Source organism: Monodelphis domestica, chromosome 2 (assembly GCF_027887165.1).
Source record: "Monodelphis domestica isolate mMonDom1 chromosome 2, mMonDom1.pri, whole genome shotgun sequence".
Classification (NCBI taxonomy): domain Eukaryota; kingdom Metazoa; phylum Chordata; class Mammalia; order Didelphimorphia; family Didelphidae; genus Monodelphis; species Monodelphis domestica.
The window spans coordinates 207,611,740-207,637,618 of record NC_077228.1 but is presented as its reverse complement, the minus strand read 5'-3'; the positions used below and the strand labels follow the sequence as shown (position 1 = coordinate 207,637,618).

The 25,879-nt window shown below is 34.9% G+C and overlaps 1 protein-coding gene across 18 annotated transcripts in view; it reads right to left on the bottom strand.

Annotated features, from left to right (window-relative positions):
- The window catches only part of EFCAB3 (EF-hand calcium binding domain 3), a 722,802-nt gene that overhangs the window by 207,855 nt on the left and 489,068 nt on the right, over positions 1–25,879 (bottom strand). For 17 of the 18 annotated variants that reach the window (XR_008916397.1, XR_008916396.1, XR_008916398.1 and 14 more), the window contains 10 exons: positions 24,091–24,144; positions 23,063–23,170; positions 19,758–19,811; positions 17,973–18,074; positions 12,363–12,416; positions 11,542–11,646; positions 9,971–10,024; positions 7,637–7,738; positions 1,875–1,928; positions 1,095–1,202 (listed from right to left, as the gene is read on the bottom strand). Coding sequence is in view for 15 of the 18 variants with exons in the window: in XM_056817026.1 (XP_056673004.1) it covers positions 1,095–1,202; positions 1,875–1,928; positions 7,637–7,738; positions 9,971–10,024; positions 11,542–11,646; positions 12,363–12,416; positions 17,973–18,074; positions 19,758–19,811; positions 23,063–23,170; positions 24,091–24,144 (795 nt within the window). In the remaining 3 variants the exon portion in view is untranslated. The remainder of the gene's footprint in view (positions 1–1,094; positions 1,203–1,874; positions 1,929–7,636; positions 7,739–9,970; positions 10,025–11,541; positions 11,647–12,362; positions 12,417–17,972; positions 18,075–19,757; positions 19,812–23,062; positions 23,171–24,090; positions 24,145–25,879) is intronic. The other variant, XM_056817039.1, reaches the window with a different exon arrangement.

Below are 25,879 nucleotides of genomic sequence, written 5' to 3'. Positions count from 1 at the left end.
CTTGACAAGAGGCCAGAAAGGCTTAGAGCTGAGGATCCTTTAAAAAAATTTTTGAGATCATGAACCCAGGTTCAGTTATAGACCCTGCTTATTATTTTTAATTGTATGCTAATTTTTAAATAGCTTGTAATATATACTTTTTCCATTACAATGGTCAAGTAAATATTTAAATGCCTTCCTAGGAAATCATCACTGGCTTAGCATACAAACCCCATAAGACTATATGCATATGGGATCATCATTAGAATTTTGGCCTTTAGATGATGATGGTTTTTATTGACCAAAGGAAGAAGAAAATATACTCTTGGGTCAGCATTGCATATAGTCTGTTCAGAATATACAGATCAACCCGAAAACATGGATCTTTCAAATTAATAATCATATCAGATACTTCTGGCTGTGTGACCCTGGGCAAGTCACTTAATCCCCATTGCCTAGCCCTTACCATTTGCAGCCTTGTAATAAATACATAGTATTGATTCTTTATTCAATGGTAAGAGTGTTAAAATGTAATACTCATGGTTAGATTTAAGGTACTTTTAGGTTACCAAAACTGTAGATTTAAAAATATATATGTATATATATATATATAATAGAAATTCCATAAATGAACATATATATTTTTCCCATTTGACTGCTATACCTTATATAAGAGACACTATTACCATTTCCATTGAACATATGAGAGAAGAATGGTTAAGTGAAGATATGTGACTTGTTTGTGATTATACCAGTAAGTGTCTAAGGCAGGTTTGGAAATTAAATCTTCTTCACTCCATTTTGAGCACAAGAAATAATTTCATCTGACTGGTTAGAATTCCCAGATGACAGTCATGATGGACTTTTCTCCTTAAAGATGGCTGCTCAGAAGAGAGTGAGGAATCTTTCGCTTCTGTTTTTGTATTTGGTGGCATTCTGGGAAACTTGTGACTTGAAGGTTCAGTCAGAGATAATATTCTTTTATGCATTATGAAGGGCTTTCTCTATTGGAATTGCTACCTTTTCCTTTGAATTCAGTAAGTATCCTTATAGACATTCTCAGACAGGAAATCAAAGTTTTCCCCAAAGCATACAAAGGCATAAGAATTACTCACCATCAATTGGCAGGTTACTCAATAGCTCCTCAATTTCTTTATCTGTAAGTTTGATCCCCAGGTTTCCCAGAACATCGTCCAGTTTGATAACATCAACATTTGCTCCTTCTGAAAGGAGAAAATTGAAGAACATAATCAATGAAGCATTCAATAAACCCCAACTTTATGTTATTTATTGCGCTAAATTGTTGGTATTCAAAGCCAGCTCCACTCAACAAGCATTTCTTAAATCCTTCCTCTGTGCAAGGCAGTTTGTTAAGTGCTGGAAGTAAAAAGACAAATCAAAAGTGCTCTACGTGCCCTGGAGCAGCTCACAGTGTAATGAGGGAAACAAATAAAATTATAAAATTTTGCCAAAGAGTCACAAATCATGTAAAGCCTCTTTACAAAGAATTTCATGAATGGTTTTGTCATTCCTAGAGTTTGAGGATGAGATAATACAAATAACAATTCATATTTATGGAATACTTTTCAAATATACTCTTGAATGCTTTTTCAAAGGCACAGTAATGAAGATGACTTGTTCCTGTAATTGTGACTAAGTGATCCTGGAGAAGCTTCTAGAGCACAATGTAAAGAATGATTGATGAAGCCTGATGGATTATGTGAGGGAGTTTGAAGTTCTCAATAGGCACAGAATCTGGTGAATTACTTTCTCCAGGTTGACTGTACATAAAGATTAGAGGTCCTGAGGCAGAAAACCTGAATCAGTAAATTGGAGGGATGATAAGCAGTCATATTAACAATCACTAAGAAGAAATAAAACAGTTTCTCACTCACCGCCAAGATTCTGTATAGCATTCACTATGCTCTTCTTCTTCACTTTCCCCTTGGCTGTAAAACAAGGCACAATTCAGAGTAAGTAATAGAGAATTACAACAGTAACAGAATGTTTATCATTTTGTAAAGCTAGTCTGTAAACACGGTTCTATTCCTTCCTTCCTCCCACCAAATGAGAAGTGAAGAAAAAGAAAGTCATCTAAAGGAGATCAATCCATTCCTTTCCTGAACATGGCTGTTTCAGACTTATTCCACTGTAGTGAATGAAGGTTTATTGCAGAGAACAGCTTTACTTCTAGTAGGTATTATTTCATAAGCTCTTGTCTCAAGAGCCATTTTTTTTAAAGGACATAGAAGAGAGCACTGGTGTGGAAACATGCTGTTTTTTTAGTAGGTGAAACTATGAATTTTTATAATGTATAACTTATTTTAGAAAGTAAAAATTTAATGAGCTAATTCCAACATTGTTTTTCTCTGACTTGTTCTGAACTCCCTTTCTCTTTCACATGTTGTATTGCTTCTTTCATTGATTTTGTTTTCATACTTTTATTCTTTTTTCTTCATCTTTTTCCATATCCTTCTACATCCTTCTACTCCTAATAATAACCTTAGCTTATGATAAAGAGAAATAATGTGAAGAAAAACTTCAATTTACTTTGCTACATAGCTGCTCCAAGGTTTTTATTTTGCACTTATATCTTTGTCTGAGCTCCTAAATGACATAAAGGAAATAGCCAGATAATTGGGTCTAAGGGAATTATAACTCCACTGTTTCCTTTGACCATAGTCTGCAATTTTTTCCCAGAATGTTTAGTACAATTGTTTCACCAGGAGTGCATTAACATAACTTTTTTTTTCCAAATTTCGTGAATAATTTTAACGATTTAGCCAATATTGCTATTCTCATTATATTGACATGGCTCACACAAGAGTGAATTCATATCCCTTTATTTATTTATTTAAAAGTGTATTTCTATAGAGGGTGTTTTAGTAGTTCTATGCACATAATTTCTTTCTGTCTTAGTAGCTAGATTTCCAAGTATTTTATAATTCTGTAGTCATTTTTAATGGAATACCATTTTTTGTCCCTTCCTATTTAGGTTTTTTGGTAATATATATGAATTTTGGAAATTTATGTGACTTTTATATTTTTTTCTTTGATGAATTTTTTCAATTATTTTTTTTTTGTTGAATCTTGATGGTTCTCTCTAAATAAATTTTCAGTTCAATTGTAAATGTTAATAAATTTGTTCCTACTCTGTACTCATTAAAATTTTTTAATTGCAAAAAGTGAAATTATCTTGCAATTGGTAACAACATGAAATAACAAAGGTAACATTGGATATTATTGATTTAGTGTGATTTTATAGTGAAAGGCCATCTATTTCTAATTCTACTATATCCCTATTTGTTGCCAAAAAAGAACATTCTTTGAAACAGAAATGCTTCACTAGTGAGAGTTGCATTATAAAGAGATGTTTAAATATGTTCAAAGGTAACTTTTTGGCAGTTTCCTGTCTTGTTGCAGATGGCAGAGTGCTAACCTTTTAGATTGAGATTCGGGTTTCAATGATACCGTATTTTATTACAAGCTTTGTGACCTAAGAGAAAACAATTAAACTCTATGGGTCTCAGTTTCATTATCTATAAAACTGAGATTAGATCTAATGATCTCCAAGATATCTTCTAGCTCCAAATATATTAGCAATGCATCCATGTTTCCATAGCTTCTGTGACTTTTGTCCTTCTCCTCCCAGAAATTTGCCAAAGGGGTAACCACTCACTGTGCTGGGAGTTTCTTTCCCTAATATGAGCACTGGAACACTCTGGTAATGGATTTATTAACCTCTAAAACTTAACATGTGATCACCATATTTTGACCCTTTTTTTAAAAGTTCCCCATTATTTTTATGCTATTGCTTGGTAACACCCATCCAATCACCCCTCTATATTCACTTCTATATGATATAATTTTTTTATTTTTGAGGATTGATGTATTCTATAACTGTATAAATGGAGATTTTAAACCCTAGGCTTCAATCCCCAGAAGTTCAATCCCAGAATTCCCTATAATCTTCCTGAGTCTCCATGTTGGCGAGATCACAATTGGTATTTAACTGGCAGTAATGCCTCCCAGGTTCTCTTCTTAAGCAATGATGTAGCATCTATAGTGGTAAACTAAGCGTGGGGATTATAAATGGGCTAATCAGCCATGGGCACGTGGTTTTTATTTTGTATCTTCTTTATTCCTTGATTTCTAATAATACTTAATAAACCTCATAAAATATAATATTTTTATTATTACAGATATAATTTAACTTACTAGAAACATAAGTGGTAAAATGTCAGTTTTAAAAGACGTGTTTTTATGAGAAATGTGGTACAGTGAAATGATCCTTACATTTCTCACAGGTGACCTAGTCTAGGTTCTCTTTAACTCTGGGAAGAACTGGTCCTTTTTTATTTTTTGTACTAGATAAACACACTCAGGAACAAGTTCTATAGTTTTATGGAATATGTGTGCATGGTATAGACAAACTCTTGAGTGACTATAGAGGTCTTCCAAGAGGTTTATCAATATTTCAGGTTTTGATGCAACCATGAAAATGTTGTCTCCAAAGATCACTATTGGTAGGATGAAAGCATCCACCAAGAAAGCCTGTTCAACTTCAATTCTCTACCAGATTTTCTTTTATCACTGTGCTGAATTCTATTGTGATGATTCATATGCTTATTTTCTAACTCATGTGCTCTGTGTGATGAGTGGCCCATTGAACAAGGTTATTTCTTCAAGGAATCTTGATTGCTATTACTATAAGGATGGGGATAACACATTGGAAAAGAAATCCCAAGATGTTCCTTTGCTCTACTGAATCAAATACTTTTTTCCTAATCAGGAAATAAGTAAAATGGGATCTTATGTTTTTCTCCTATCTTTCAACAAACTACAAAATGATCAATTCATGTAGTCCATTGTTGAATATCTCTTGCAGTTATCTGTTTGTTCCTCACTAACACTCTCATCATGGATGCTCTTGGATTATGTAGAGAAGATTCTTGTCAATATTTATATTGGTGGAAGAATGGGCATATGGGTCAGTGACTGCTTTTGTCTTCTAAGTCATCTTTTGTTTAGCATGAATCAGATCTCATATTTTTGTCTTCATGTCTTCCTATTTCATACATGTTTCTAAGAGTTACCTATATAGACCAAAGCCTTATGATAGCTTAATGCTATTAAAGCTTAATATATTATATTAATTATACAATTATATTATACAAATATATATACAAAAACTTTGGGAGACCTGAATATCTATTAGCACTGTCACACTTGTGTCTTCTTCAGGCCAAAGACATTGAGTCCATACTGGGTCTAAGTGGGCAGCTTTTTTCATTTTTGTCATCTTTGAATGAGATTTTTATCCCTTCTATAAACTTATACTGGTTTGTAATGTTTAAGTAAAAGTGTTCTTTTTCTATTTTCTGTGATGATTGATTAGTTTGTTATTGAAATCAATACATACTTTTCCCATTTGTTTTACTTATTGTCTTAATTTTTTGTCCATAAACTAGAGATTACTTCTTTTAGTGAGGTTCCTTACAGAGTTTTTTATCTTTTTAACTTTTACCTTGTGTGTTAATATCAATTAGTAAGAATTCTAAGACAGAAGATCAGCAAGGCCTAGTCTATTGTAGTTAAGTGACTTGTCCTCGGTTCAGGAAGCAGAAGTATCTGAGGCCAGATTTGAACCCAAGTTCTCTTGACTCTAGGAATGGTCCACTATCCACTGTATTGCCCAAGTGTCAGTTTAACTTGAAGCAACTTCTATGTACTTTAAGAGACAATATTGATTATAAATATATGCATCATCTCTTTCCACGAGATTGTACATCTCTTTCCAAGAGAAGTTTACTAACTAAAATTAGTGTTGCTATCCTAACCCTGTGTAGCTATATTTCTTGACTTGGTATATAAGCCATACATTGACCAACAAAAGTATTTACTGGATTCTTTTAGTATTCCTAATGAGGCATTAGATTTAGAATGATTAAACTTAAGGCTTTTAATTGTCATTCATGCCATTTTCATGCCTATTTTCTCTTTTTCATTGTTATTTACCTGTTTAATAGTTCAAGATTAAACTTTGAATTCTATGCCATAACTTTCTCACTATTTTGCTCTTGATTCTTCTATTTTATGTATTCTTGATATTTGAAGAATCATATTCAGAGTATTATATCAAGAAGTATTATAACACACATTTGTATATGCTAATCTTTTTCTCATATGGTATTGGACTTACTGTTTAAAGCTGTTCCAGTGATTATTTTTATATCAATCATGTCTTTTTTTAACCTAGAAAATGTTTCATTTTTTAAATGGTATTTGCCAACCCTATACCTATGAATTCTCTTCTTCAGAGACTTGCTCCTGATATGAAATCAAGATGCTTCTGTATCATCTAAAAAATTTCAGATGTCTATTTATCCTTATTCTGAATATTTATCCTAAGTTCTTGAATAAAGGATGACCACATGTTCCATGTAAATGGGTTTCTTGTTGCCTTTGAATGTATTATTAGTGAACTCCACACCAAATTGTTCTTTGCTTCTTCAAGGCATTTTAACTCTTGTGTGACTATGACTGATTTAGTTTTAAAGTACTTTCCAAACATTAAGACATTTTAGACTTTTCACAATCCTGAGAGGCAAATGGTATTATTATTTCCATTTTACAGGTGAGCAAACTCGGGTTGGGAGAGATTCGGTGACTTGTCCAGGGTCACATAACTAGAAAATTTCTGATGTCTAATTTGAACTCAGCTTTTCTTGATTTCGTACATAATATTTGATCCATAATACCATTTCATTACTTATAGTGCCTTTGGTACTCTATAACTTTTTATTTCATTTGTTTGCAAATGCCCATGTCTACAATGCTTAACTGCATTTAAGATGATAGAGAAACATAGATTCTTTGGGTGCTATCCCAGAAGAGTATTAACAAAACTGTGATTTGGATCTTAGTCCTTGATTTATTCCCAGTCAGGTCCTCCTTTCCATTTACAACACATTTCCTCTTAGGAGGAGTCTGAGGAGCCTTTTAACACTAGCCCAGGCAGGATTTAGACAAACTAGGAAACATTGTGAATTCTTATATGGAAAGGAGACAGTTTACTGATTATTTTCTGTTTGGCCAGAGTGGCAGAGTTTAGTCTTGCCTTCTTCCCACAGTCTAGTATATGTCAGAAGCTTGCTGCCTGTATTTCTGGGGGATGGGGTGGTAATACCAAGACATCATAGGGAGTGTGAGGTGTCCTCTTATGGTGAATCCTCCTCTATCCCTGTGCCAGAGAGCAATTTTGGCTCCCAGTTTCCTGTCATACTACTTCATCTCTTAATCCAGAGTCCCCAGCCCCTTTGGCAGCCCACTTGGGTTAATAAGATGACTTCCCATTTGAGGCAATATTGGGTTATTTTTCTATCATTCCTTCACTCTACTCTCTTCTATCTTCCTCTCCCAATTTCCTTTGCTTTTATTCTAGTCTATTAATTTCTTTTCATATCCTCCCCTTTTCTTGATCATTTCTATGGTGGGTAAGTAGTTAAAGTGGTATGATTTTTCACTAATTGCCCTCAGATTGAAGAACACAACCTGGGGAGATGGGAGAAGTATCTTTCTTTAGATGGTATCAGACATTTTCACACTAGCAAGCCCAAGTTCTCCTGACAGCCACAGTGGAATCTGGAACACTCACCACCAACTGGAAGGTGTTCCAGGAGATCTTTCTGTTCTTCTTCTGTGAGTTTGATCCCCATGTCCTTCAGAAATTCTTCCAGGTTTTGAACATCAATGGTTTCTGTTTATAAAAGATGAGAATGGTGAATGATATGAACATGAGGTGTATGTAATGACTCCATAGTATGAAAGATAGTACCTTTTCCTGTGTCCCATCACCTCCAAATACAACAAGAAGAACAGAGTTAGCCATTGACAGCAATCCAATGATGCTGGGAAAATAACTTATGAATTTGGAAACAGAAATTACTCTTTTTGGTTCAGGGAACTATGGTATACTGAAAAGTCTTAAACTGAGGAATACTAAATGTCGTCAGTGTCAAAATCTATGGCAACTTATCCTACATTGGTCTGATTGATAAGTTGGGTTTGGTTTTTGTTTCCTTCATCCCAGTGGTTTTGACTCACCAAAATGTCTTCCTACAAAATTTTAATCCTAGACTTGAAGACCTAGAATCTGGTATGTCTCAAGAGGAAAAGTAAAACATGAATGTAGAGATTACATTCTAGCAAACTGAAGACTTGCAATAAAGAGCCAGGAGAGTATTTAGGAAATGTGAAAGGAGATTTCAATAGAATAATAATCATGTGAAACAATCATCCACAAAAGGTACTTTCATAGTTGTTATCCTGCACTTCTGAGAGTTGTTCCTCCTCTGTTCCAGATCCCTTTAATGAGTCATTTGTCTAATATTGCCATTTTCCCTTTGATAATGATTCTCATATCTACTCCCTTTTTTCTATACTCACACTGTTCCATCCTTATCTCAAGTCATCCTCCATCTCTTCTTTGAAGAAACTCTATAATTGCTCCAAATCTGTTCCCTAGAATCAAGAGCCTCTTCTCCTTCCAATTTATCTTCCACATAGCAACCTAAGTGATAGTTTCAAAGCACAGTTCTACTGGCCATATCTCTCAATAGATCAGCAATCCCATATTTCTCCATAATCAAACACATGAACTCCTCTATCCTCACATGGTCTTTTTTTTCCTGTTTCTATATTATATTACTGGCTGTTCCTCATTCTCTCCTTACGTATACTACAGAGTCCCTTTCTTCCTTTGAGATGAACCAGAATTTCTCTTTCCTCTAAGGAGGTTTTCCTGATTCTCCCAGTGGTGGGGCCTCCCTCCCCTAATTATGTCATATTCAATCAGTACATATTTACATATGTATATGTTGTCTTTCCAACAGAGAGCATTATGAGGTGGGAGTATATTGTTTTTGTGTTTGTATCTCTATCTTTTAGAAGAAACATGGTGGGAACTTACTAAATGTTTATCAATTGATTATGTCACTGTATACATTTCCAGAAATATTTGTAATATTTATTGTTAGAGAACTTCCCAAGAAGAACATAACTTGACCCACAATGACACAGCAAGTAAGTGTCAAAGGGAGAACTTGAATCGGTAGAAGAGAGAGAGATTTGAAAGCATGCAACAAGACAGGAAACAGCTGAGTGATGACCTGTCAGTCAAAGGAGAAATATTCTGATTTGGAATGTTACTGGGAGGAGCAGTTGGAAGGAAAGGAACAGACCAACTGAAGGGTTATGTCTTTGAACTTTGGAGACAGAAAGGAGTGGTGATCTCTGAGCTTTGAAGGAAGAAGGAAGAAGGACGAAAGTCCAGATATCTCTCTCTGACTTGCTCTGTTGTGATAGAGACTGCACTTCCAGACCTATCAACCATTTCTCTCAATTGAAATATATTTCACCATCCTCCAACCCAAGACTCATTGTAGTATTAGGAAAATCCCTAACCCTCTTACCTCCATTCCTTATCCCTTCCTGTCTTCCCCTTAAGTAAGGGATTTCCCTTACTTAAGATAAAGAAGAAAAGTGTTACATTTGAAACATCATAAACTCACCCTGAATGATTTAGAAAGAAGAAGGAAGGGGGAGGGGAGGCTGAAGGAAGACTGAAGGAAGGGAGGAAAAGTGGGAAGAGGGAAAATACAGTAGAAAGAAGATAACTGCCTGATCTTTAGTTATCAATTACTAATCAATATAGTCTATTATTATTACTTATTACAATTTGGCACCCCAGTTGGGACAGGTGGTGGCTTGTCTTGTGCAGACTTCCAGCTCAATCCCAAGATCCAACTATGAGCTTTTTAACTGTAGCAACTTTAATATACATGATTGGAGCTAGAATTACCATGGTTGCTGGCACCAGACTTGCCATCTTGACTCTAAGTCTCTATTTCTATCCACTTTGCCATGCTTCCTCTCATGGATTCATGTGAAAAATATTGAGATGGTACCTGACTTTTCACTTCTTACTCACCTTGAATAGATTTTGCTTTATCAGTAACTTCTTTGAGGTTGACCTTTCCATCATCTATAAGAGAAACCACATGTTAGAAGGAGATCTGGTGAAAAGAAAATCCTCATAAAAAAATCTTTCATTATATTGTGAGATAATCCAGAGAAATTGAACAGTTTTCTGTAAATTCAGGTAATCATCTTGGGATTTTATCTCATTTTCTCTACAGATTAATTCATAAAAGAAAGCTGAGGAATGAAGAAAACTCTCAATCTGTATATTGAGAATAATAATAGTAGTAATAACAGTTAGCATTTACCTAGGGTTTTAAGATTTTCTAAATATTTAAAAAATATTAACTCATTTTATCTTCACAACCTTCAAAGTCAGGAGATATTATTATTATTACAGGTAAGGAAACAGAGGCTTGGGTTACAAACTTAGTAAATGTCTAAGGTATTTCATTCTGATGTTCCTGACTCTGTGTCCAGCCCTATATATACTATACCACAGTGATTCAGAAAGCTTCCTTTTTCCTTGCTATTGACTATCAGAAAGACTTGTTATCAGACATCTTATTTTAGCATTGGAAAAGAATTGACTGCTTCATATCAATTAGTCTCACCTTTCTTCTCTATAAAATGAAGGGCCTAGGTTATCTTTATATCCTTTCCCAGCTGGGACATAATATGATTTTGGGGTCTAAGAAACTCCCATGTTTTTTTGATAATGCAAAGACAAGAAGAGCTAGTTTTTTCTTTCAGTGTTCTGACTCTATTCTTCAATTTGGCTAATATTTTAATATATCTTTGCACATTGACTTTGTCAACTTAGCTGTGCAAGATGTATTTTCCTTGGGGAAACATATATAATTTTATTATTAAAATGTTAAGGTAAAATAGCATTTAAATAATCAATTCCATTAATGGGCTAATTTTGTTAAAAGCTCAGAAATCGAGACATTTAAATAAAGAATAAGGTTTTACTAATACAAGCAAACATGAGATCAATGACATTTATTTATGCCTTTAAAATGTGGCAAGCACTTTATAAAAATATCTCTTGTAAAACTCATAAGAACCCTATGAATTCAGTGTTATGGGTGTGAAGTCCTTGAGTGTCATCCTCAATTTTGTCCTTTCTCCTGTTCCTTGCATCTAACCAATTGCCAAGACTTGTTCATTCTCTTTCTCTCTCTAGTTTGTCTCCATCTATATTCAAATCGTGTATTTCCAAGATGTCAATTTAATTTAGATAAAGGATCCACATTTGTTATTTTGGCCAATAGCAACTCTCAAAAGTTGCCTAAGAAATAAGAAAGGGTTAAAAAAATGTGGTAATGGAGGACACTCACAATGCCAGGATGATGAAATCTTGAAATATTCAATATTTGTATGACTTGACAACTAATTAGAAAGGCTTAACTGAGGATCCCATTTTCTTTTTCTGAGATCATGAATCTAAGGTGTATCAGATGCTTTAAAAAATCTTTGTATTTGCATGCTAATTTTTAAATAGCTTATAATATATATTCTAATACCTTGTAATATAATATTTTCCCCAAAGCATATAAAGGCATAAGAAATACTCACCATCAATTGGCAGCTGACTCAATAGCTCCTCAATTTCTTTATCTGTAAGTCTGATGTCCAGATTTCCAAGAACCTGGTCCAGTTTGTTGACATCAACATTCCCTCCTTCAGAAAGAAGAAAATTGAAGAATGTAATTATGCCAGAATTCATTCAACCCTAAGTATATATACATATATATTATTAACTGTACTAAATAGTGAGAATTCAAAGCCAAGTCAAGCCAGAAAGCACTTATAAAGTCATTCCTATGTGCCAGGCACTGTGCTAAGTGCTGGGAATAAAGAGACAATCAGAAGCACTCTGCCTGCCATCAAGCAGCTCACAATCTAATGAGGGAGACAAATAAGAAAACTATGAAATTATGCAAAAGAGTTAAATGTATAAAGACTACAAAGAATTTCAGAAATAGATTCATCAATCCCAATTGATTGAGGGTGAGATAATACAAATAACAATTCACATTGTAAAATACTTTTCAAATATTCCTGAAATGCTTTTTCAAAGGCACAGAAACAATCTCTAAGGGCACACATGGGGAGTCACTGGGAAAGCTAGGAAGGTGATCAGTTCAAAGTTCAGTAAGGACTGAACTGGTAAAGCCTAACGAATGCTTTATGGCAAAGCAGACATGGAATCTCCAGACTTCTGGCTAAGTGGTTTGAAGTTCTCTGCAGTCACAGAATCTGGTGAATTGCCTTCTATGGGCTGGTTGCATGTAAAGAATTGCAGGTCATGAGGCAGAAGCTCTGAATCAATAAATTGGAAGGATGATAGAAATCACAGTATAATCATTAAGAAGAAATAAAAGCTTCTCACTCACCACTGAGGTTCTGCAGAGCATTCATTACATTCTTCTTATTCACCTTTTCATTGGCTGTAAAACAAGGCACAATTCAGGTCACAGAGGAAGTAAGAGAGAATAGTATAATGGCCCAAAGTTCATCATTCTATAAAGCTAGTCCATGTAGAGTGACCTGTTCTTTCCTTGTTCCCACCAAATGAGAATAGCTTTGCTTCTGATAGGTATTATTTCAAAAGCTCTTCACTGGAGAACCATTTTAGAGGAGATAATAGAGAGCACTGTTGTGGAAATGGGTTGTGTTTTTAGTTGGTGAAATGATGACTCCTAAATTTAAATTAATTACATTTATTCATTTATTTAATATATAGCTTGTTTTAGAAAGTATATGATGAATTAAACAACCTAATTCCAATATTGTGTTTCTCTGGGACATTTTCTGAACACCTGTTCTCTTTTGCATATTTAATTAATTTTAATTTAATTTTTTAAAAGCCTTACCTTTCATCTTAGATTCAATAGTGTGTATTGGTTCTAAGGCAGAAGGGTAGTAAGGGCTTGGCAATAGGGGTTAAATGACTTGCCCAGGGTCACTGAGCTAGGAAGTGGCTGAGGTCTGATTTGAACTCAATCCAGAGTTGCCAAGATGCCCCGTCCATATTTTATTACATATTTCATTGATGCTCTTTTCGTTCTTTTATTCATTTTCCTTACATCACAATTCCTATATCTTTTCCCTCTCTAACTGCCATTCCTTTTATCCCCTAAAGAACCAAAGTTCAAAACTAAGTTAAATATTTTCAAGAAAAACAGATCCACACACTGGCTATGAGTAAAGACATGTATCTTGTACTCTTCACTTCTGCCTTGAAACTTCCCTTAGGCCATGAGCTCCTCTCAATACAGGTAAAGTTAAGTCAATATTATTTTAATATAATTATTTCTATATGTCCATATATTATTAATGTTTATTTAGTAAACTTCAACATCATGAATGCACAGAATACCTTATAAAATCTGGGTTTTCTGGGTTTCTCAAAACAGATTAATTCAGTTTACATTATTCCTTATGGAAAATTCATTTAGTACTCAACTATTTTTGGTACTCAGTCTGATTTCTGGGATAATTTAATGATGAGTACACCAATGTACCACAACACCTTTTGTCTCTCTTGATAGCTGGATTTCAGGATTTCCAAATATTGTATAACTCTGTAGCCATTTTAAGTGGAAAACCAGTTTTTTCCCTCTTCCTGCTTGGGGTTTTGTTGGTAACATACAAAGTTTGAAAATTTGTGTCACTTTAAAAAATATTTTTCTACTATGGTGAAGTTTTTTCCATTAATTTTTTTGTTCAACCTTGAGCATCTTCTAAGTAATTTGTCATGTCAGTTGTAAATAGTGATAGTTTTGTTTCCCTTCATTTTTCCATTTATTTTTAATTGCAAAAAAATAGAACTACATTGCGGTAACTAGAACTACAAATCATAGTGGTGATAATGGAGATTTCTTGAGATACCTTGATGTTACTGTGAAAGGTCATCTATTTCTCCTCCTAGTATAGTCCTATTCATTGACAAATAGAACATTTCCTTTTAAATGGAAATGCTTCCCTAGAGAGTGTCTCAATTTAAAGAGATGCTGAGACAAGTTCAAAGATATCTCTTTGGCAGTTCCCTGTCTTGCTGCAGATGGTGGAGTGCTAACCTTTCAGGCTGAAATTTGGGTTTCAATGATACCTTATTTGATTACAGGCTTTGTGATCTCAGACAAAACACTTAACCCCACTGGGTCTCAGTTTCCTAATCTATAAAATGAGGAGGTTAGAGATGATGACCTCTAAGATCTCTTGTTACTCTAAATATATTAGCAACTCATCCATGCCACCATAACTTGTGTGAATTTTGTCCTTGTCTTCCCAGAAGTTTGCCAAAGTGGTAACCACTCAACTTGCTGGGAGGTGTTTTTTTTTTCCCATTCTCTTGACATTGTAATCAGTGGAAAACTCTACTTAATGCATTTGTCAACTCTTCAACCTTCCCACGTGGCCCCCATATTTTACTGTTTTTCTTTACAGTTCCTCATTGGTTATATTTTGTACCTTGGAAACTTTCAACATGAACCTTTGTTCCCCTTGGTGTAATACTCAATTTGAACTGTTTGCATATCAATGTATTTCGTGTCTCACTAGAAGCATAACACTGGCAAAATGCTGGTTTAAAAACATTTCTTTCTATGGGAAATTTGGTATAACTAAAAGAGATTTACATTTCTCAAAGGCAAATTAGCATAGCTCCTCTTCAACTGTGGAAATAACTCCTTTATTCTTTGTCTAGATATACAAACTCAGGGACAAGTTCTATAGTTTATGACATAAAGGCATGTCATGATGTGAATAATGGATATTCCTCATCTACTTCTTCTTCCCTTTGTGTGTTGTTTAGACAAACTCTCGACTGGTTACAAAGCTCTTTCCAAGAGGCTCGGCAATATTTCAGGCTTTGATGCAATCATGAAAATGTTATCCCAAAAGATCATTATCTGGAAAATTTAACTATCTACCTAGAATCCCTCTTCAGCTTGGATTCTTCAGCAGATCTTCATCATTGTGCTGAATTCTGTTGTGATGATGCATATCCTTATTTTTTTGCTCATCTGGTATTTGTGATGAGAGACTCCTTGAACAAGGGTATTTCTCTTATCATACCTTTCAAAGAATCTTGAATGATGTGAATATATAGATAGCAGATAACTTATTGAAAAAGAGACTTCAAGATGTTCCTTTGCTCTATTGAATCAAATACTTTTTCATAATAAGCTAATGCTAGGCATCTTGTGTTTTTTCTATTTTTCAGTCAACCACAAAATGATCATATGTAGTCCATTGTTGAATATCTTCTTGCAATCACCTGCTTCTTTCCCACTAATACTCTCAGCAACAGTATTCTTGAATTGTGTTTAGACGACTCATGTCAATATTTTGTATTGGTGGAAGAGTAGGCATATGAGTCAGTGAATGTTTTTGTCTTCTCAGTTGCCTTTTGTTTAGCGTTAATAAGGCCCAGGATTTTTTCCTTCATATTTTCCTCTCTCACATGTTTCCTATCTAGAGGTACCTATACAGTAAAAAATTCAAACTATTTTAATGCTAATAAATCTTAAAATTACATGAAGACTTTGGGACACTCTGTATATCCATTAACAATGTCACAATTGTGTCTTCTGGAGGCCAATGTTGTATAATTAACACCATGACCTTTTCCTGGTTTGTGGTGTTTGAGTAAAACTGTTCTCTTTCTAATTCATTTAATGGTGTTTTAGAGTTCATTCCTGAATTTTGTACAGGTCTTTTGCATTTAGTTTTATTTATTGCTCTATTTTTCATCCTTAAATACACTGGAGAGTACTTTTCTTACTGGAATTCCTTACAGAGTTTTAAATTAAAAACATTTTAAATCTTAACCTAATGTATTTTTTATCAATTTATATCAGTTCTAAGAAATAAGATGAGTAAGAGGTCTACCCCTGGGTTTATATGACTTGCCCTGGGCCTTAAAGCTAATAAGTGTTTGAGGCCAAATTTGAATCAAAGACCATCTGATTCCATGCCTGGTACTCTATTCATACTGTATTACCTAGTTGTCTTTTAAAAAAACTTTAATTAAGCTGGTTTAACTTTTCATAGCTTTTCTGTGCTTTCTGAGACAATATTCTGTGGTTCTGAGACAATATGAAGCAATTTTGCCCATCATGATTCCCTATTAAATTTTACAAAAAAGTTTACTAACTGAAACTAGTGTTTTCATCCTATACTAGTGCTGCCACACTTCCTCACTTGCTATAGCAGCCAAATATGTACTGACAAAAGGTATTTACTGGATTCTTTTGGTATTTCTAATGTGGAAGGAAGCGGATTTAGAATAGTTAAACTTCTATGATTGCCATTCATTTCATTTTGGATACCTATTTTTCATTTTCATTGTTAGTTACTTGTTCAAATAATGCAAGCATGAAAACTTTGAACTGTATTCTATGTCCTTCTCACCATGATAATCTCAATTTTTATATTACTTTGCATTTTCTTAATATTTCAAAAATCATATCTAGATTCTGCCAAAATGATTACACATTCTTGTTATATTTTGATCTCTTTTTTAATACAGCAGTGGTATTACTGTTTATAGCTAGTCCAGTGATTACTCTTCTTTCAATAATTAGTCTTTTATAATATTTTAGATATAATCTCTTTCCTTTTTTTGGCAATAGTCTTTGTTGCTTGACAACATCTACCAATTTTTTTCCTGAAGAAGGTGTTCCTGATATAAAACCATGACACTTCTGTGCAGTCTACAAATCTCTGGTCTCTTTCTTTCCCTTATTCTCAATCCTTGTCCTAAGTTTTACACTAAGGAATGACTAGTTATTCCACAAAATCATATTTGTGGTTGCCACGGGATATATGATATGACTAAATCCTTTTTAAGCCCCTTAATTATACTATCTATTGTTTGATTTAGTTGCAAAGTGCTTTTGAAATTTTAGGTTATTTTAAAATTAATGACAATCCTGGCAGACAGGTACTATCATTATGTCCATTTTATAGATGAACAACCTGAGTTTGGGAGATGTTAAGTGTCTTGTCAAGGGTCACATAGTTAATAAATGTCTGATGCCTGATTTGAACTTGGGTCTTCCTGATTCCTCACACAGAACTTGATTGCAAGAAGCATCTAGTGATCTCCAGTTCTTTTAGTGCTTTGAATTGCATTTATTTAACAAATACCCATTTCTAAAATGTTTACTATGTTCAAGGCTGTAGGGAAAAGATTATAGAGGAACCACTCATGAAGAGTAACAATAAATCTGAGATCTGGACACTAATCCTTTATTCATTCCCATTCTGATACTCCTTTCAATTTATAACACCCTTCCTCTTAAGAGAAGTCTGAGGAGTCTTTTTAACATTAGCACAGGCAAAATTCATACAGACAATGGAATATTGTGAATTTGTATATTTTAAGGAGATAATTTACTAATTATTTCTTGGTTAGCAAGATTAGGGGAGTTCAGGCTTGCCTTTCCATAATCTAATATAGAACAAGAACTTAAATAAATGTCCAGGGGGCAGGTAAGACCAAAACTTCATAAGGAGTGTGGAGTTTGACCCCTTGGGGAATACTCCTATATGCCTCTGCCCTGAGACAGAAAACAGGAGCAATTTTGACTCCATTTTCCTGTCAGACTTCTGTAGGATTTTTGGTCCAGAATCTCCAGCTCCTTTGCTAGCCTCCTTGCTTGGACTGAAATAAGATCACTTTCCATTTAAGGCAATATTGGGTTAGTTATATATCATTGCTGAAGTCTACTGTCTTCTACCTTCTCCCCCTCACTTCCTTTATTGGTATTCAATTCTATTCATTTGTTTTCATTTTATTTGCTCTGCTTTCTCTTTAAAAATTCTTAGGCTCCTGAGTTGTTAAACATGATATTAACTTTCACTGGTTGCCCTGAAGTTGAAGAACACTAGCCTAGGGAGTAGTCAGAAGCATCTTTCTTTAGCCAGCATGAGACATTTCCACACAAGGAAGCCCTAGTTTCCCTGCTGGCTACAGTAGAATCTGCCACACTCACCGCCAACTGGAAGGTGTTTTAGGAGATCTTCCTGTTCCTCTTCTGTCAGTTTGATCCCCATGTCCTTCAGAAAGTCGTTCAGGTTTTTAACATCAACGTTTTCTGTTAATAAAAGATGAGAATAGTGAATGGTGGGAATGTGAGGAGTACAAAAGATACTACCTAATCCTATGTCCCATCATCTCTAAATTCAACAAGAAGAGAAGAGTGGGCCATTGTGATGAGCCTAACCATGCAGGGAAAATCACTTGTGAATTCAGAAACAGAATATATTTCCTTTTGATTCAGGGAACTATGCTAGGCGGAAGAGAGTAGGCTGAGGAATGTGAAATAGGAATTATCTGGTGAACTGTGGCAAGATTAGTAACTACTTGATCTATATTAGTCTGCCTAACAAGTAAGGTTTGATTTTCTTTGCCCTTTTTATCTGAAAGGTTTTGACTCACAGGAATGCAATCTGACACTTCATTCCTACTTTGGAGACCTAGAACTTTTATATTTCTCAGCAGCAGGAAAAGTAAAACATGAACCTTGTGATTATGTTCTCCAGAATTCAGGATTTGGTACAAAAAGCCTGGAGAGCATTTAGGAAACCTGGAGAGGGATTTAAATAGAGATGATCATTTAACAGATTTATTTACAATTGGTAATTCCACAGTTGTTATCCTGGACTCCTAATACTTTCTCTGCTCCTCCATATTCAATCAGTTGCCTAATCTTGCTATTTCTCCCTTGATAACAACTCTCATATCTAGTCCCTTTCCTCTCTACTCACACAGCTACATACTTAGCTCAAGTCATTCTCCTTCTCTCCTTTGAAAAGATGTTATAATTGCCTATATATGTATTTCCTCAAGAGTATCTTCCCCTTCCAATCCATCTCCTGTAACAGTTGCCTGATTGTCTTTATGCACAGATCTATTGACCATATCCCACAATAAACTTCCATTTCACTATTTCTTCTGAATCAAATATATAAACTCCTCTCCTTACTTTCCCTATTTCTGTGTTAACATGACCTTCCATTTCTTGTTTCTATATTATCTTATTGGCTGTCCCCCACAGCAATGGGAAAACAACCAGGAAACAAATTAGTATAGGAAGCAGGAATAGGATCAGCAACCTCAGGAGAGGCTGCCACATTCCCTAGGTTGCATCCAGAGAGAGTCCCAACTGCCCTTAATTAGAGCTTCAGCCTTCCTTCCAGTATTCCAGAATCTTTCTCCACAGGTCTAATGCATCTATCCCTTACAAACCTTATCTCTTCTTCATAATATTACTTCCACCTTAGAGTTTCTCTCTCCTTTCAGGATATCCATAATCTCTGCTTCCTATAATGAAGCTTTCCTGATTCACCCAGTGTTAGGCCTTCCCATTCACAAATTATGTCACATATAATCTCTCTCTCTATTTAGATATATACATGTTGCTTTTCAACACAAGGCATTGTGAACTGGAAGTATTTCATTGTTTTTGTATTTTTTTTAAATTTCTGGTGCTTATAACAGACCCAGTGGATTACTAAATGTTTTTGCAAAATGATTATCTCTGTGGACATAGATCAAGAAATTATTAGTAATATATACTGTTAAGGGAGTTTACTGAATGGGAAAACTAAGTTGTCCCACAATCATAGCAAACAGTCTCAGAGGCAGAACTTGATTATAGGTTGTCTTGACTACAAGGTATATTATATATCTGTTCACTATGTCATATTTCCTTTCCTAGATTGATGTAAAAAATATTGTGCTGTTACCTGACTTCTCATCCCTGCATCTCACTCACCTTGAATAGTTTTTGCCTTATCTATAACTTCATTGAGGTCGATCTTCCCATCAGCTGTAAGAGAAGGCATAGGTTAGATGGAGTTTAGAGGAAGAAAAATAGCTTTTCTTTACATTTTGAAATCATGAGATAAACTAGAGGAATTTGTTTTTACGAACTCAGTTTTTATCCTCTTTTTCTATAGATTAAATGATGAGGCAGCTAAGTAATAAAAGAAGCTCTCAATTTGTAAATTGAGGATTATAATATTAACAACAGTACTTAGCATATAGGTAGGGCTTTGAGATTTGTTAGGTGCTTCCCAAATATTAACTCATTTTATCTCCTCAACAACCCTGCAAATCAGGTACTATCATGGTCACTGCTTTATACATAAAGAACTTGAGGCTGATAGAGGTTACATGGCTCTGCTTGGGTTACAAAGCTAGTACATATCTAAGTTATTGAACCCTGTTATTCCTGGCTTTGAGGCCAGTCCTATATACAGAGTTCCACAATCTTTCAGAGAGCTGCTTTTTTTCTTTGCTATTGAAGTTCAGAACTTGTCAACAGGCATTTTAATTTGGCAGATCTGATTCAGGACATCCTAGGAGGAAGCTGTAAAAAGCTGGATCTTTCATATCTTGGCCTAAACTTTTTCTACTATAAAATAAATGGACTGAATAAGATATCTTTTTCCCTTTCCAAAAGGGAAACAATATGGTCCTGTGTGTAGCAAACTCCAATTTCTTTTAATAAAACAAGTACAGGAGGAGATTTAATAAAACAAGCACAGGAGGAGAGGTGTCTTTCAACATTCTGTCTTCATTGTTGAATGAAGCTAATATTTTAATGTATCTTTGCAAATTGATTTTGTCTATTTCACTGTGTAAGCAAGCTTTATTGACTCTGAGGAAACAAATCCATAATTCTATCATAAAAATGTTGATTTTAAATAGCATTTCAATTTCTCAGGTGGAAACAGTATGGCCTCTTTAGGAGACCAGTTCCTTGTTGTAGGCTAACTTTGTTAAAAGCCTCTTAATTGAAGCATTTCACTAAAGAAGGAGCTTATGTTATTCAACACAAACATTTGACCAATGACATTCATTCATCTCTTTAAAATGTACCAAGTACATAACAGGAATATCTCATTTAATCCTTATTAGAATCCTGTAAGGTTCAGTGCTACAGGTATCATCACTAGATGCACAATCCCCGAGTATCATCCTCAGTCCCCTTCTTTCTCCTGTTCCCCATGTCCAGTTGTGGGAGAATGAGTTTTGTTGTGAGATAGTGACTACTGGTTCTTGCCCAAAGAATTACAGCTCAGACTCCATCTTGAAGGATGAAAGTGTTATTCAAGGATGTTACTGATAGTGTAGTCGGGGCTATGGAAAAAGTCCAAGGAGGAATATCCAATTGCTAGATTTATTATTGTGGTCTGGGGTATTACCCTATTTCCATCCTGGAACTCTCCGTTCTCCCTTAGCCCAGAGGCATTCGAGGAGAAGGGTCAGGGAAGGGACACAAAGATCCCTAATGCTACTGTGTGATATTCCCTAACATGTACTACTTGTTGGACTTTCAGTATTGTTTGGTGCTTGAGTGTTGTTTTCAGCCTAGCAAGCTCTCATCAAAGGGGATAAAGTCATAAAATCCTTTGAGGTAGCTTGAGTGCTTCCCCCATCCTTCAGGCTTGGAATGTCAGGCAAACCCTTATCAACTAGGAGGAAGGGCATAAGGTAGACAATGTCTTCTAACTAATAAAAACATAAGATCTCAAAGCACCATTTAAAAAAGGATTTCAAAGCACTATAACTCACAACCATGTCATAATCAATTGATAAGACTTGTTGATTCTCTTTCGACTGTATATGCTTGTATCTCTTTCTACCCACACTAACATGGTGAATTTGCAGCTGTCAATTTAATTTAGATATAGGACACACATTTGTTATTTTGGCTACTAGAAACTCTCCAAGGCAGCCTAAGAAATGAGAGAGTGTTTAAGAAATATGTTGATAAGGGGACCATTCACACTGATAAGGTCATGAATTCTTGGAATATTGAAGAATCACATTCCTTGGCAACTGGGCCTAGAGCTGAGGATCCTTTTTGAGATAATGAATCCTGGCTCAGTTATAGACCCTGCTTATTATTTTCAATTGCATGCTAATTTTTAAATAGCTTGTAATATATACATTTTCCATTATAATGGTCAAGTAAATATTTAAATTCCTTAGTAGGAAATCATCACTGGTTAAACAAGAAAACCCATAAGACTGTGTGCATATGGGATCATCATGAGAATTTTTGCTCTAGATTAATGATGATGATTATTTTTTTTGACCAAACGAAGAGGAAATGGTACACTTGGATCAACATAATGTATACTCTGTTCAGGATACACAGATCAATGAAACACAGGGATCTTTTTTTATTTTTTTTTTGTAATCTCCTCAGTTTTTTATTAAAGAAAATTTTATTTAGTCAGTTTTGAACATTATTCCTTGGTTTCAAGAATCATATTCTTTCTCTCCCTCCCCTCCCCTCTCTCTTTCCTATAACTGACAACGCAATTCTACTGGGTTTTACAGGTGAACTTGATCAGAACTTATTTCCATAAAACATGGATCTTTTAAAATAACAATCATGCCAGATACTTCTAGTTGTGTGACCATGGTCATGTCATTTAACCCTCATAGCTTAGCCCTACCACTCATTGCCTTGGAACCAATACATAGTATCATTTCTATGGTGGAAGGTAAGGGTTTTAAAAAATAAATAATAATCATGGTTACAATGAAAAGTACTTTTAATATAAATCCCATAAATGAATTTTTTTCCTATTTAACTGTTACAACAACTTTATATAGCAGATACTATTACTATCCCCATTGTACAGATGAGAGAAGAAAGGTTAAGTGAGGACATTTGATTTGTTTGGATCATCTCAGTAAGTGTCTAAAGCAGGATTGGAGATTAAATCATCTTGACTCCATGTCTAGAACTAGAAAATTTGTTCTGACTGGTTAGAATCCCCTGATGACTGTCACACTGGACTTTTCTCCTTAAACATGACCACTAGGCTGCTCAGGGGGGAGTAAGGAATCTTTCTTTTTTATTTTTGTTTGTAGTGGCATTCTGGGAAACTTCTGAGTTGAAGGTTCAGTCAGAGATAATATTCTTTCATACATTATGATGGACTTTCTCTATTGGAATTGCTACCTTTTCATGTGAATTCAGTAAGTATCCTTATAGACATTCTCACACAGGAAATCAAAGTTTTTCCAAATGTATACAAAGGCATAAGAAATGCTCACCATCAATTGGCAGGTTACTTAATAGCTGCTCTGTTTCTTTATCTGTAAGTTTGACTCCCAGGTTTCCCAGAACCTCTTCCAGTTTGCTAACATCAACATTTGCTCCTTCTGAAAGAAGAAAATTAAAGAACATAACCTCTGAAGCATTCATTAAACTCTCATTTTATGTTATTCAGTGTGTTAAAATGTGGGGATTTGAGGCCAACGCCAGTCAACAAGCATTTATTATGTCCTTCCTCTGTGCAAGGCACTTTGTTAAGTGCTGGAAGTAAAAAGACAAATCAAAAGTACTTTGTCTGTCCTGGAGCAGCTCACATTCTAATAAGGGAGACAGATAAGAAAATTATGCTATTGTGCCAGAGTCACAAATCATGCAAAGACTCTTTACAAAGAATTTCATGAGTGGATTCATCATTCTAACAGTTCGAGGGTGAGATAATACAAATAACAGTTCATATTCATAGAATAATTTTCAAACATACTCTTGAAATGCTTTTTCAAAGGCTCTGTAACAATCTTTTTTTTTTTAAACCCTTACCTTCCGTCTTGGAGTCAATTTGACTCCAAGGCAGAAGAGTGGTAAGGGCTAGGCAATGGGGGTCAAGTGACTTGCCCAGGGTCACACAGCTAGGAAGTGGCTGAGGCCAGATTTGAACCTAGGACCTCCCATCTCTAGGACTGGCTCTTAATCCACTGAGCTACCCAGCTGCCCCCTCTGTAACAATCTTTAAGGAGATACATGGAGAAAAATTGGGAGAGCTATGACCATGACAGTTCCTATAATTGTGGTCTATGTGATCCTGGAGAAGTTTCTAGAGCATTATGTAAGGAATGATTGATGAAACCTGATGGATTATGTGAAGGAGTTTGAAGTTCTCAATAGGCATATAATCTCGTTAATTGCGTTCTTCAGGCTGGCAGTACATAAAAAATTGAAGATCATGAGTCAGAAAGCCTGATTCAGTAAATTGGAGGGATGATAGTCATATTACAATCACTAAGAAGAAATAAAACAGTTTCTCTCTTACCGCCAAGATTCTGCACAGCATTCATTACATTCTTCTTATTCACTTTCCCATTGGCTGTAAAACAAGGCACCATTCAGGTCACAGTGGAAGAAACAGAGAATTGCAACAGTAGCACAAAGTTTATCATTTTGTAAAGCTAGCCTGTAAACACGGTTCTATTCCTTCCTCTCACCAAATGAGAAATGAAGAAAAAGAAAGTGATCTAAAGGAGGTTAATCCATTCTTTTCCTGAACATTGATGTTTCTGACTTAATCCACTATAGTGAATGAAGGTTTCTTGCAGAGAACAGCTTTACTCCTAGTAGGTATTATTTCACAAGCTTATATCTGAAGAACCATTTTTAAGGACACATAAAGAGAGCATTGATGTGGAAAGAGGCTGTTTTTTTTTTGTAGGTGAAACTATGAATTTGTAATGTATAAGTTGTTTTAGAAAGTACATAATATTTAACAAGCTAGTTCCAACATTGTGTTTTTCTGTGAGTTTTTCTGATCTCTCCTCTTTTTCATATTGTTTTACATCTTTCGTTGAGGCTATTTTCATACTTTCATTCTTTTTCTTTTTTTGCATCATGATTCCTACATCTTTTCCTTCCCTATACCTGTTTTCCTTCTACGCCTAATATGAACCTTAGATTATGTTAAGGAAAAATAATGTCAAGAAAAAACATTCACATACTGGACTGGGTAAATGTGAAAATATGTGTCTTGCTTTTTACCTCTAGTGTATAATTTCTCTGGTATGAGTTGAGTATTTGATTCATCAATTGTCTTCTCAAGTCAGAGCTCCAATTTTCAGTCATTCACAATTGCTTTTGTTTATCTTCTAATCATTTTATGAACTGTTTTTGGATTCAGCTCAGTCCTCTCAGGATCAGTTCATAAAAGTCTTCTCATGTTTTTCTGAAGCTCTCATGTGTAGTTTCTTACGGTGTAATACTATTCTATTGCATTAATATATGATAATTGATTTAGTCATTCTCCAACTGATATAAAACCTATAGACTTCCAGTTCTTTATTATCATATAGGGAGCTTCTAACCATATTTCTTAACCCATACCTTCTGTCTTAGTTTCAATTCTAAGACAGAAGTACACCAAGGGCTAGACAATTGGAGTTAAGTGAGCCAGCCAGGCAGGATATGTCTGAAGCCAGACTGGAATCCAGGTCTTCCCCAGTCTAGACCTGGTCCTTGATTTACTGTGCTAGTTAGCTGCTCCAATATTTTTATTTTTCACTCAGGAGCCCTTTATTGTCTTTCTCTGAATTACTAAAGGACATAAAGCAATTAGCCATATAAAGGGGGCTAATGGAATGAAAACCCCACTGATTCCTTTGTCCATAGCCCCCAATTGTTTTCCAGAATGTTTAGAACCATTGTTTCACCAGGAGTTCATTAACATAAGGTTCTTCCAAGGGCTTCTCCAAATTTTCTGAATAATTTTATTGATTTAGCTAATATTGCCATTTTCATTATATTGATATGGCTGACACATGAGCCAATTCACATCCCTTTATTTAATACTGTATTTCTTTTCTTTTTTAATTTTATTTAGTCTATTTAGAACATTATTCCTTGGTTACAAGAATCATATTCTATCCCTCCCTCCCCTAACCCCACCTTTCCCGTAGCCCAACCTATTTCCATGTTGTTGATGTTTGCATTGCGATGTTCATTTAGAGTCTATATCATACCCAATCATATCCCCCTCTACCAATGTAATCAAGCAGTTGTTTTTCTTCTGTGTTTTTACTCCCACAGTTTTTCCTCTGAATGTGGATAGTGTT